The sequence below is a fragment of the Oncorhynchus tshawytscha genome, linkage group LG16, assembly GCF_018296145.1.
Source record: "Oncorhynchus tshawytscha isolate Ot180627B linkage group LG16, Otsh_v2.0, whole genome shotgun sequence".
Lineage (NCBI taxonomy): Eukaryota > Metazoa > Chordata > Actinopteri > Salmoniformes > Salmonidae > Oncorhynchus > Oncorhynchus tshawytscha.
The window spans coordinates 72,269,092-72,282,901 of NC_056444.1; the positions used below are offsets into that span (position 1 = coordinate 72,269,092).

The 13,810-nt window shown below is 41.3% G+C and overlaps 1 protein-coding gene across 1 annotated transcript in view; it reads left to right on the forward strand.

Moving 5' to 3' along the window:
• Positions 1-9,808: 9,808 nt before the first annotated feature.
• LOC112215228 (pleckstrin homology domain-containing family G member 5) overlaps positions 9,809-13,810 on the forward strand; it is a 100,691-nt gene continuing 96,689 nt past the window's right edge. Inside the window, 1 exon segment of the mRNA XM_042299594.1 lies at positions 9,809-10,769. Within this exon segment, the coding sequence (XP_042155528.1) occupies positions 10,646-10,769 (124 nt within the window). The 5' untranslated portion in view covers positions 9,809-10,645.

Consider the following 13,810-nt stretch of genomic DNA (forward strand, 5'->3'; position numbering starts at 1 on the left):
ATGTTAAACATGGTGTGGTAGAGGACCATGAGATAACATGTTAAACATGGCGTGGTAGAGGACCATGAGATAACATGTTAAACATGGCGTGGTAGAGGACCATGAGATAACATGTTAAACATGGCGTGGTAGAGGACCATGAGATAACATGTTAAACATGGCGTGGTAGAGGACCATGAGATAACATGTTAAACATGGCGTGGTAGAGGACCATGAGATAACATGTTAAACATGGCGTGGTAGAGGACCATGAGATAACATGTTAAGCATGGCGTGGTAGAGGACCATGAGATAACATGTTAAACATGGAGTAGTGAGGACCATGAGATAACATGTTAAACATGGCGTGGTAGTGGACCATGAGATAACATGTTAAACATGGAGTGGTAGCGGACCATGAGATAACATGTTAAACATGGCGTGGTAGAGGACCATGAGATAACATGTTAAACATGGCGTGGTAGAGGACCATGAGATAACATGTTAAACACGGAGTTAATTAGAAATGCATCAAAACTAGGGCTCGGTGATACGTCAAATGAATTAGATTAATTCAAATTTGTTTTTTTGCTATTCCAAATGCCTGTATTGTAAGAATCAAGTAAAAAAAATATATTTTAAAAAATCAGCATTTGGCTGCTTTTTCTCATTTTGTTTTTGGTCTTGTCTCCTTGGCTCCTTCTGTGCTTTGTTTAATGACTGTAGGCTGTGTGCACCCTCACATTTCTCTCACTCACTCACACACAAAGCCCCTCACCCTGCCACTCACAACAACGAAGAGATCACTCCTTCCTCTCTGACAAGCGGTTTCAACTCGCTTTTTGCATTTGCGGTTTGGTCCAACAGAATCGGTCATATGGACACCGATACACATTGAGGCATTATTTTACTTTTAATAGAGAAGTTATCCGTAGAGCTCCGAAACAGAATTGTGTCGAGGCCTCGATCTGGGGAAGGGTACCAAAAAAATTCTGAAGCATTGGATGTCCCCAAGAACACAGTGGCCTTGATCATTCTTAAATGGAAGTAGTTTGGAACCACAAGGACTCTTCCTAAAGCTGGCTGCCTGGCCAAACTGAACTTTTGATGGAGAGAAAGGCCTTGGTCAGGGAGGTGACCAAGAACCCAATGGTCACTCTGACAAGAGTTCCTCTGTGGAGATGGGAGAACCTTCCAGAAGGACAACCATCTCTGCAGCACTCCACCTATCAGGCCTATCTGTCAGAGTGGCCAGACGGAAGCCACTCCTCAGTAAAAGGCACATGACAGGCCGCTTGGAGTTTGCCAAAAGGCACCTAAAGACTCTCAGACCATAAGAAACAAGATTCTCTGGTCTGATCAAAACAAGATTAAACTCTTTGGCCTGAATGCCAAGGGTCACATGTGGAGGAAACCTGGCACCATCCCTACGGTGAAGCATGGTGGTGGCAGCATCATGCTGTGGGGATGTTTTTCAGCAGCAGGGATTGTGAGACTAGTCAGGATCGAGGGAATGATGGACGGAGCAAAGTACAGAGATCCTTGAAAACCTGCTCCAGAGCATTCAGGACTTCAGACTGGGATGAAGGTTCACCTTCCAACAGGACAACGACCCTAAGCACACAGCCAAGACAACGCAGGACTTGCTTCGAGACAAGTCTCCGCATGTCCTTGAGTAGTCCAGCCAGAGCCCAGTCGAACATCTCTGGAGAGATCTGAAAATATCTGTGCAGCAACGCTACCCATCCAACCTGAGAGCTTGAGAGGATCTGCAGAGAAGAATGGGAGAAACTCCCCAAATACATTTGTCAAGATTGTAGAGTCATACCCAAGATGACTTGTCGCTGTAATTGCTGCCAATGGTGCTTCAACAAAGTACTGAGTAAAGGGTCTGAATACTTATTTAAATGTAATATTTCAGTTTTTATATTTATAAATTAGCTAAAATGTGAACTTGTTTTTGCTTTGTCATTGTTGTTTTTTTCCTCCCTCATCGATATACACACAATGTAATACATTTCAGAATAAGGCTGTAATCTAACAAAATGTGAAAATAGCCAAGGGGTCTGAATACTTTCTGAAGCTAATGTGTAAGGAATTGTCAACTGGTTCTATTTCTGAGAAATAAGGTAGACCTCATGATTTCAACATCTGAACAAAGTGGACGGGCTAGCATGCTGTTCAAACAGTTGGAGACAGACAAGTGTGTGTTCATAACAATTCATCTGTTCTACCTTGTTATCTAGCAAATGGATCCAAGTTGGCTAAACTTGAAATATAAAGATTAGCTGGCTCCTCACTAGAATGTGGGCTTGTGCTTGAGAGATTTGAGTTAATTTGTGTACATTTTCTTGTAATGCCTGCTACAAAAAGTTAGTTATTATTAGTGAATGTGTATTATGCATGGTTCAGGTTTAAATACAAAAATAAAAATGCTTTTTCTTAGACTCAGTGATTATTGTAAAAAAGCAGGTTAAACTTTTGATAAAATTATTCAATTATTGGTGGGTCTTATGGTTGTGGAAGGATATTTTTGATTTATTTAAACTTTTATTATGACTGGGAAGTTGTTCTGAGACCAGGGTCTCTTTTACAGATGAGCACTGCAGGAATACATTTAAATGCATACAATTAACAAAACGGACCCATTTATCAACAGAGGTTTCCGATCAGTACTCTGTACTGGTCCCCCTTGGTCAGTTCATATCCTCATAATCTAAAATGGCCTGGACAATTTCCTTCCTATTAACAAAAGTCAGACATCCTTTTGTTTCTGTAAAATAAACCAACATTGAACTTTGACTTCACCAGCTGTGACATTTTTTTTAAATGACAGTTTATCATCAAGATATTTGTAGGAACTCTCAATTTCTGTACCGTTCAAACTAGTCATTACAATTAATTGAAATCTGATTTATGGGGCCTTGGAAAAATGCATGCGTTTTGTTTGGATTTAACACTAACTTTAGATCCAATGGTGATCTCTAAAGTGCTTGAAAACCAGACTTCAAATGTGAAAAGGCTTTTCACATTTCCTGACATTTAATCTTAACAATGACCTGTCCCTGCTCAGTTAGGATCACCACTTTATTTTAAGAATGTGATGTCAGAAATAATAGTAGTGATTGATTTCAGCTTTTATTTCTTTCATCACATTCCCAGTGGGTCAGAAGTTTACATACACTCAATTAGTATTTGGTAGCATTGCCTTTAAATTGTTTAACTTGGGTTAAATGTTTCTGGGTAGCCTTCCACAAGCTTCCCACAATAAGTTCGGTGAATTTTAACTGAGACAGGTTTGTAAGGCCTCCTTGCTCGCACACGCTTTTTCAGTTCTGCCCACAAATTTTCTATAGGATTGAGGTCAGGCCTTTGTGATGGCCACTCCAATACCTTGACTTTGCTGTCCTTAAGCCATTTTGCCACAACTTTGAAAGTATGCTTGGGGTCATTGTCCATTTGAAAGACCCATTTGCGACCAAGCTTTAACTTCCTGACTGATGTCTTGAGATTTTGCTTCAATATATCCACATGAAGTAGGAAAAGTATGATGCCATCTATTTTGTGAAGTGCACCAGTCCCTCCTGCAGCAAAGCACCCCAACATGATGCTGCCACCCCCGTGCTTCAAGGTTGGGGGTTGGGATGGTGTTCTCTGGCTTGTAAGCCTCCCCCTTTTTCTTCCAAACATAACAATGGTTATTATGGCCAAACAGTTCTATTATTGTTTCATCAGACCAGAGGACATTTCTCCAAAAAGTATGATCTTTGTCCCCTTGTGCAGTTGCAGACCGTAGTCTGGCTTTTTTATGGTGGTTTTGGAGCAGTGACTTCTTCCTTGCTGAGCGGCCTATCAGGTTATATTGATATAGGACTCGTTTTACTGTGGATGTAGATACTTTTGTACCGGTTTCCTCCAGCATCTTCACAAGGTCCTTTGCTACTGTTCTGGGATTGATTTGCACTTTTCGCACCAAAGTACTTTCATCTCTAGGAGAGAGAACGCATCTCCTTCCTGAGTGGTATGATGGATGTGTGGTCCCATGGTGTTTATACTTGCGTACTATTGTTTGTACAGATGAACGTGGTACCGGAATAAACGTTTTGATTTCGAGGTGATTGTTTCCAGATTTGACCTAAGGCTCGTATTTCTGTGTGTTTATTATAGGTAAGTCTGATATTTGATAGAGCAGTCTGACTGAGGGGTGGTAGGCAGAAGCAGGCTCGTAATAGTCAAAGGTATATGATTTAGAGAGAAATAGTTGACGTGTTATAATTCCTGTAATAACTTGCGGCTGAACTTGAAAGGGGTTCCTTTGTTATTTTACCGTTCATGTCTTCCATAGAGAATGTCTTGATCTTCTTCGAATAAGGTCTGTGTTTCATGCAGGCTGAAACCGCCTCAGCATTTTGATACCTTATCCTAGTGAGATTTACACTTGTCAACATATTTTCATAAATCCACTCTACAAAAATTATGATCTTCGCTTATTTTTAGCCAATATTGATCAGAGTTACCTTGTCCTATGGATATCTACACAGTTATAAAATTGGCAAAGTGGTGTAAGCCTACACGAAACACAGACCTACACGAAACCTGTTTTAAGTGAACCTAAAAATATCCTATGGAATAAATGAAGGAACCACTTTTCAGATTTTGCTAGAAGGTGTCATGGGAATTATGACTCGCACTTTGGTAGTCAATTCTTACCATGCCCATTATTAAAATGATTAAAATAGGATTTCCTGCATATAGAAATTACAGTTTTTGTTTTCAACATTCATCATTCATGTTATTTGAGACCAAATAGATTTTTATTTGTCCTCCAATAATCACTATCGGCGTTGAAAAATCATAATCGGTCGACCTCTATAACAGTCCATTACTTTAAGACATGAAGGTCTGTCAATCCGGAGATTTCATGAACCTTGAAAGTTTCTTCAAGTTCAGTTGCAAAAACCATCAAGTCCAAATTTGAGATTTTTGGTCCCAACCGCAATTACTTTGTGAGACGCAGAGTAGGTGAGCGGATGATCTCTGCATTTGTGGTTTCCACCGTGAAGCATGGAGGAGAAGGTTTGCTTTGCTGGTGACACTGATTTTCTTTCTTTATTATTCCACAAATTAACTTTTAACAAGGCACACCTGTTAATTAAAATGGATTCCAGGTGACTACCTCTTGAAGCTGGTTTAGAGAATACCAAGAGTGTGCAAAGCTGTAATGGCAAAGGGTGGCTACTTTTGAAGAATCTCAAATAATTTGTTTTGATTTAACACTTTATTTTGGTTACTACATGAATGCGTATGTTATTTCATAGTTTTGATGTCTTCACTATTATTCTACAATGTGGAAAATAGTAAACATTAAACTCTGGAACGAGTAGGTGTCCAAAACTTCAAATCAAATCAAATTTTATTTGTCACATACACATGGTTAGCAGATGTTAATGCGAGTGTAGCGAAATGCCAACTTTTGACTGGTAGTGTGTGAACTCAACAAAAAAAATAAACGTCCTCTCATTGTCAACTGAGTTTAATTTCAGCAAACTTAAGATGTGTAAATATTGTATGAACATACAGTTCAAGTCTGAAGTTTACATACACCTTAACCAAATACATTTAAACTCAGTTTTTCACAATTCCTGACATTTAATCCTAGTAAAAATTCCCGGCCTTTGGTCAGTTAGGATCACCACTTTATTTTAAGAATGTGAAATGTTAGAATAATAGTAGAGTGATTTGATTTCAGCTTTTATTTCTTTCATCACATTCCCAGTGAGTCAGAAGTTTACATACACTCAATTAGTATTTGGTAGCATTGCCTTTCAATTGTTTAACTTGGGTTATATGTTTCTGGTAGCCTTCCGCAAGCTTCCAACAATAAGTCCTTGCTCGCACATGCTTTTTCAGTTCTGCCCACAAATGTTCTATAGGATGGAGGTCAGGGCTTTGTGATGGCCACTCTAATACCTTGACTTTGTCCTTAAGCCATGTTGCCTCAACTTTGGAAGTATGCTTGAGGTCATTGTCCATTTGGATGACCCATTTGCGACCACGCTTTAACTGATGTATTGAGATGTTGCTTCAATATATCCACATAATTTTCCTACCTCATGATGCCATCTATTTTGTGAAGTGCACCATGACTTCCGGCGCCGACAGAGATGGCCGCCTCGCTTCGCGTTCCTAGGAAACTATGCAGTTTTTTGTTTTTTTTACGTGTTATTTCTTACATTAGTACGTGAAACAAAAAATTGAACGGTTTGGCCATAATGACCATTATTTTGTTTGGAGTAAAATGGGGGAGGCTTGCAAGCTATAGAACAACATCCCAACCGTGAAGCACGGGGGTGGTAGCATCATATTGTGGGGGTGCTTTGCTGCAGGAGGGACTGGTGCACTTCACGAAATAGATGGCATTATGCGGTAGGAAAATGATGGGAAGCAACATCAAGACATCAGTCAGGAAGTTAAAGCTTGGTTGCAAATGGGTCTTCCGAATGGACAATGACCCCAGGCATACTTCCAAAGTTGTGACCGAAAGGCTTACGGACAATAAAGTAAAGGTATTTGTGGCCATCAATCCTGAACTGAACTGAAAAAGCGTGTGCAAGCAAGGAGGCATCATAACCTGACTCAGTTACACCAGCTCTGTCAGGAGGAATGGGCCAAAATTCACCCGACTTATTGTGGGAAGCTTGTGGAAGGCTACCCAAAACGTTTGACCCAAGTTAAACAATTTTGAAGGCAATGCTAACAAATACTAATTGAGTGTATGTAAACTTCTGACCCACTGGGAATGTGATGAATGAAATAAAAGCTGAAATAATGAATTCTCTCTATTATTCTGACATTTCACATTCTTAGTGGTGCTCCTAACTGACCTAAGACCGGGATTTTTTTTACTAGGATTAAATGTCAGGAATTGTGAAAAACTGAGTATTTGGCTAAGGTGTTTGTAAACTTCTGACTTCAACTGTATATTTAAACGTTTTTGGAAAATGTGGTCACAAACAGATTTGACTCATTCTTGTTACCAAACTTTAAATCTGCACTATTAAAAAAAAAAACTATGTACAGTGGAAATGAAGTAGTCCTTGTGCTTAGATTTCTATGTTTTACCTTTGGAATCAATGATTTTTGTTTAAAAGTATGCCAAAGTAAAACACATTGGCGTCTCAACTTCTTTCTGTTACCATGGAATTGTCCGGAGGCTTTCCTGGCACTGCTCTTTGCAGCTGGGTAGTGTCGGGTTATTCCCTGTTTGATGGGCCACCTTTCTAAATATAACCCCAAACCACCTCTACGTGGGCACGCATAAGCCCTTCGGCTCGACTGCACTCCCTCTGTCAACACTCTTACTCACACACTACGTCTCCGGTACACACACAGACACTCTCCCAGTTACCGTTTTGTACCCTCATTCAATCAAACACTCACTCTTCCTCAAACACTCCATGTAATACTTCAAAGTATACTGAGGAAATAATTCATATTGACTATATAGCCTTCTGGTAGTTGGTAGGAGTGATTCCCCTGGACAAGCTACTTTACTGTAATGAATGACATCCGGTGCAGTTGGCAGACCATCTTAGGTCATTCAATATTGTTTGTCAGCTACAAGACAACTGGACGGGCAGCATGATGACATGTCCTCTTTAAAAGACTGAAACATACACTACTTGACCCGAAAGTATGTGGACACTTGTCAAATGTCTCATTCCAAAATCATGGGCATGAATATGAGGTTGGTCCCCCCCTTTGCTGCTATAACAGCCTCCACTCTTTTGGGAAGGCTTTCCACTAGATGATGGAACATTGCTGAGAGAACTTGCTTCCACTCAGCCACGAGCAGTAGAGAGGACGGGCACAGATGTCGGGAGATTAGGCCTGGCTCGCAGTCGCCGTTACAATTCATCCCAAAGGTTTTCGATGGGGTTGAGGTCAGGGCTATGTGCAGGCCAGTAAATTTCTTCCACACCGATTTCGACAAACCATTTCTGTATGGACCTCGCTTTGTGCACGGGGGTATTGTCATGCTGAAACAGGGAAGGGCCTTCCCCAAACTGTTGCCACAAAGTTGGAAGCACAGAATCGTCTAGAATGTCATTGTCTGCTGAAGCGTTAAGAATTCCCTTCACTGGAACTAAGGGGCAGCCCCACACGATTTTTCCTTCTCCACCAAACTTTACAGTTGGCACTATGCATTGGGCAGGTAGCGTTCTCCTGGCATCCGCCAAACCCAGATTTGTCTATCGGACTGCGAGATGAAGTGTGATTCATCACTCCATAAAATGTGTTTCCACTGCTCCGGAGTCCAATGGCAGCCAACATTACACCACTGAAGCTGACGCTTGGCATTGCGCATGGTGATTTTAGGCTTATGTGCGGCACCCGGCGAACAGTTCTTGTGCCGACATTGCTTCTAGAGGCAGTTTGGAACTCGGTAGTGAGTGTTGCAACCAAGGACAGACTATTTTTACGCGCTGCACACTTCAGCACGGGGCAGTCCTGTTCTGTGAGCTTGTGTGGTCTACCACTTCGCAGCTGAGCTTTTTGTTGCTCCCAGAATTTTCCACTTCACAATAACACTTAGAGTTGACCGGGGCAGGGCGTGATTCATCACTTCATAAAATGTGTTTTACGAACTGACTTGTTGGAAAGGTGGCATCCTATGACGATTCCACATTGAAACGAAGAGCTCTGTGATTTAACGCAAGTCTACTGCCGATGTTTGTCTATGGAGATTGCATGACTGTGTTGGATTTGTCTACACCTGTCAACAACGGGTGTGGCTGAAATAGCCAGATCAACTATATTGAAGTGTTGTCCTCATACGTGTGTGTGTGTGTGTGTGTGTATTATATATATATATATATGAGGTTAATGACTTTATTTGGGACATGATGATAGGGATGGGAGACTAATGCCTCTTGAGTTTTGTTCCCTTTTTCTGCATGAAGTGGATGGAAATAGACATTTGTGTCGCAGCAGCCCCTAGTCCTCATGCTGTAGCCAATGACTGGTCTCTTCATTAAAAATCAAGCAGCAGTGCGCTCAAAGCTTTTCAAGATTATTACCATATGTCTGCAAAGCCCAAAGCAAGAGTGACAGAGCAGACGGGCTCCCATCTTACCCTCTAATTTCTCATCCCAAATTTGGATATTTTGGTTTTTGTGTGACATTGTCCCTCCCTTCCATGGCTAGCAGAGCGCGTTCTCGCACTATTTCTATTATAGATGTATAGTAACAGTGAATCAACTGTTCAGCAATGGTATGCCAATAGACTGATAACTTACTGGTCTGGTTTTAACCCATCCTACGTTTGCAGAGCAGAGGATGTGTCTGTGGCCTCTTCACAAAAGAGCTTGGTTCTGCTACATCTGTCTTCTCTCTGGGAAACTGTTTCTCAATGTTTGTAATTTAATACTGTACCTCTGCAGAAATAGATGAACCCAGACATTAGACGTGTTGCATTCCTAAAAACAATTAATCTTTCTGGAGACAAAGAGCAAGGCTCTAGCAAGCCCAATTAATGCAGAAAAATGTCAGGCTTTTACAGTTTGCGCAAAACAAAGTTCTACTCTCCTTGTAGGAGTGAGTTTTTAAAAGAGATCTTTGTGTCAGTTAGAAAGCCATTGGCCCAGACTGCCAGTCCCAGCATGCATTGCAACTCACCTCTGTATGAATACATCACTTGTTTGATTGAGTGGGTTGAATGCCCCTCTATCGTCCACACATCCTACACGGGCTATGACACTCAACAGCTTGTCGCACAGAAGATGTTAGGAAGTTGAGAACTTTATCATTGCTACATTTTAAATCTATGAGGGGATGCTGACAACAGTTATTACTAGGTAGCAGTAACAAAGTACCTTGGGAAGACAACTGTGTGAGCGGTAATCAGGGTGTGTTTTGAACTCCTCAGGAGTAACTCAAATGAATGGCTTGGAAGAGGATGTTGGAAGGGGACTTGACTTTGTTTGGATGCTTATAACACTTTAACCCCGGGACGACAGAAGGAGCAACAGGAAGAGACGTTATCAAGACCATGGAAATGGTCTTTAGTTGATGGTTGTGGATTATGAACATCTGTCAGATTCTTCAAGGATTTTGAACTGGAGCACAGTTTGCATTGAGAGTTTAGACCAGTCTTCTCCTGCTGGGTTGGATCTTCAATACAGATCCTGGAGGGCTCTGATAAATCAGGTGTCAGCTGTCTGTTTATTATTAGTGATGGTTTGGTTTCCTTAGAGAGCTAATTGAAACCCAGTTAGAAGGACTTCTTGACTAATGTATGCCCAGTTGGACCTGAAGTGAGTAGCTCTGGCACATGGCTTGGAGAGAAGGTTCAAAGCAAGTGTTTAGTGGTTGAGCTGGATGAGGTAATATTGCCTAGTTTTGCAGGTGCAGTTTTTGAATGAAGTTGAATAAGCTATTGGCAGAGTGCAAGATTTGTACTGCGTTGAGTTGGACTCTGTTAAGATGGGTTTGATGTAGGTAAGATATAGGTAGTTGTTGGTAGACTAGTGCTTAATGTTGGTGTGTGGCATGAGGGTCAGTCTACTGCAGTGATCGGGGACAGAATTTAGGTTATTTACATAAGGTTGAGGTTGTTAAGATCCATGGTTAGGGTTGAGAGTGAGGGAGACACGGGTTGGTCACCATGTTCCTGTATTGGAAGAAGAGGGGGGCATATGAGCTCGAGACCCTCCCATCCTACATCATTGACCAGGGGGCAGAACGCTACTCCTGGTCCTCCTCATTTGACGTCATCCGTGATCTTTGCGGTAAGCTTTAGGAGCTATGAAACAGGTTAAGTAGTACACCTGATCTATTCAGGTGGCATGCTTAATTCCATTCAGACTGATATCCTAATATGTCACTGGCAGAGGGAATTGGATTCCATTGGAAGATGATCATAGTAACAGACTCGACGACGCCTAGCATTTGACATTTACAATTAGGCCTATGATGTTGTGTAATTTATCTGAATCAGCCACAATGTCATATGACACTAGGTTTCCATCCAATTGGTGACAGATTTTCATGCAAATATTTTAAAATATGCATAAAACAATATGCACATTTTCCCAACGGAATTGTTGCAGATAAAAGGCTGTGTGTGATGATGTAATGCACAGAAAAATAACTTTCGCAGTTCAATTAAATCGGTTTGAATCGCATTTAACATATGGTTTTGTTACAAAAACTGTTGCCGTTATATACAGTTGAAGTCGGAAGTTTACACACACCGTAGCCAGATACATTTAAACTCAGTTTTTCACAATTCCTGACATTTAATCCTAGTAAAAATTCAGTTAGGATCACCACTTTATTTTAATAATGTGAAATGTCAGAATAATAGTAGAGAGAATGCTTTATTTCTGCTTATATTTCATTCATCACATTTCCAGTGGGTCAGAAGTTTACATGCACTCAATTAGTATTTGGTAGCATTGCCTTTCAATTGTTTAACTTGGGTTAAATGTTTCAGTAGCCGAAACGTACGACAATAAGTTGGGTGAATTTTGGCCCAATCATCCTGACAGAGCTGGTGTAACTGAGTCAGGTTTGTAGGCCTCCTTGCTCGCACACGCTTTTTCAGTTCTGTCCATACATTTTCAATAGGATTGAGGTCAGGGCTCTGTGATGGCCACTCCAATACCTTGACTTTGTCCTTAAGCCATTTTGCCACAACTTAGGATGTATGCTTGGTGTCATTGTCCATTTGGAAGACCCATTTCCAAAGCTTACCCTAGTAAAACTGACTATCCTTCCGATCCTCGACTTCGGCGATGTCATCTACAAAATGGCTTCCAACACTACTCAGCAAACTGGATGCAGTCTATCACAGTGCCATCCGTTTTGTCACTAAAGCACCTTATACCACCCACCACTGCGACCTGTATGCTCTAGTCGGCTGGCCCTCATTACATATTCGTCGCCAGACCCACTGGCTCCAGGTCATCTACAAGTCCATGCTAGGTAAAGCTCCGCCTTATCTCAGTTCACTGGTCACGATGGCAACACCCATCCGTAGCACGCGCTCCAGCAGGTGTATCTCACTGATCATCCCTAAAGCCAACACCTCATTTGGCCGCCTTTCGTTCCAGTACTCTGCTGCCTGTGACTGGAACGAATTGCAAAATCGCTGAAGTTGGAGACTTTTATCTCCCTCACCAACTTCAAACATCAGCTATCTGAGCAGCTAACCGATCGCTGCTGCTGTACATAGTCTATTGGTAAATAGCCCACCCATTTCACCTACCTCATCCCCATACTGTTTTTATTTATTTACTTGCTCTTTTGCACACCAATATCTCTACCTGTACATGACCATCTGATCATTTATCACTCCAGTGTTAATCTGCAAAATTGTAATTATTCGCCTACCTCCTCATGCCTTTTGCACACATTGTATATAGACTCCCCCCTTTGTTTTCTACTGTGTTATTGACTTGTTAATTGTTTATTCCATGTGTAACTCTGTGTTGTCTGCTCACACTGCTATGCTTTATCTTGGCCAGGTCGCAGTTGCAAATGAGAACTTGTTCTCAACTGGCCTACCTGGTGAAATAAAAAAAAATAAAAAAATAAAAAAATTTGTGACCAAGCTTTAACTTCATGACTGATGTCTTGAGATGTTGCTTTAGTATATCCACACAACTTTCCTGCCTCGTGATGCCATCTATTTTAAAGTGCACCAGTCCCTCGTGCAGCAAATCACCCCCACAACATGATGCTGCCAACCCCGTGCTTCACGGGTGGGATGGTGTTCTTCGGCTTGTAAGCTGCCCCCCTTTTTCCTCTAAACACAACGATGGTCATTATGGCCACAGTTCTATTTTTGTTTCATCAGACCAGAGGACATTTCTCCCAAAAGATCTTTGTCCCCATATGCAGTTGCAAACTGTAGTCTGGCTTTTTTTTATGATGGTTTTCGAGCAGTGGCTTCTTCCTTGCTGAGCGGCCTTTCAGGTTATGTCGATATAGGACTCATTTTACTGTGGATATAGATATTTTTTTACCCTTTTCCTCCAGCATCTTCGCAAGGTCCATTGCTGTTCTGGGATTGATTTACACTTTTCGCACCAAATTACATTCATCTCTTGGAGACAGAATGCGTCTCCTTCCTGAGCGTTATGACGGCTGCGTGGTCCCATGGTGTTTATACTTGTGTACTATCGTTTGTACAGATGAACGTGGTACGTTCAGGCGTTTGGAAATTGCTCCCAAGGATGAACCAGACTTGTGGAGGTCTACAATTTTTTTCTGAGGTCTTGGCTGATTTCTTTTGATTTCCCCATGATGTCTAGTGTAGAGGCACTGAGTTTGAAGGTAGGCCTTGAAATACAACCACAGGTACACAAATGTCAATTAGCCTATCGGAAGCTTCTAAAGCCATGAAAAATTACTTGTGTCATGCACAAAGTAGATTCCTGAGTGACTTGCCAAAACTATAGTTTGTTAACAAAATATTTGTGGAGTGGTTGAAAAATGAGTCTTAATGACTCCAACCAAAATGTATGTAAACTTCCGACTTCAACTGTAGCAACGGTACCCACTCTGTTCTTGGCATGCGCACTCTAGCAAACATCTCGCAGATACAGTGAGAGGAGCAGCCTACATGGAGATTATTATGGATAAAGCAAGATTATTTTGACTTGTCCAACGGCAGCTCAGGATCGCTCATTTTGTCACCAGAATAAGATCCTAGATATTTATTGGAAAGCATCAAGCTCATCACTGTGCACTTTCACCACCCTGTGAAGTTCATCATAAATGATTTATTCTGTAGCCTAATGAACTGAATTATTTCCTGAGTCGT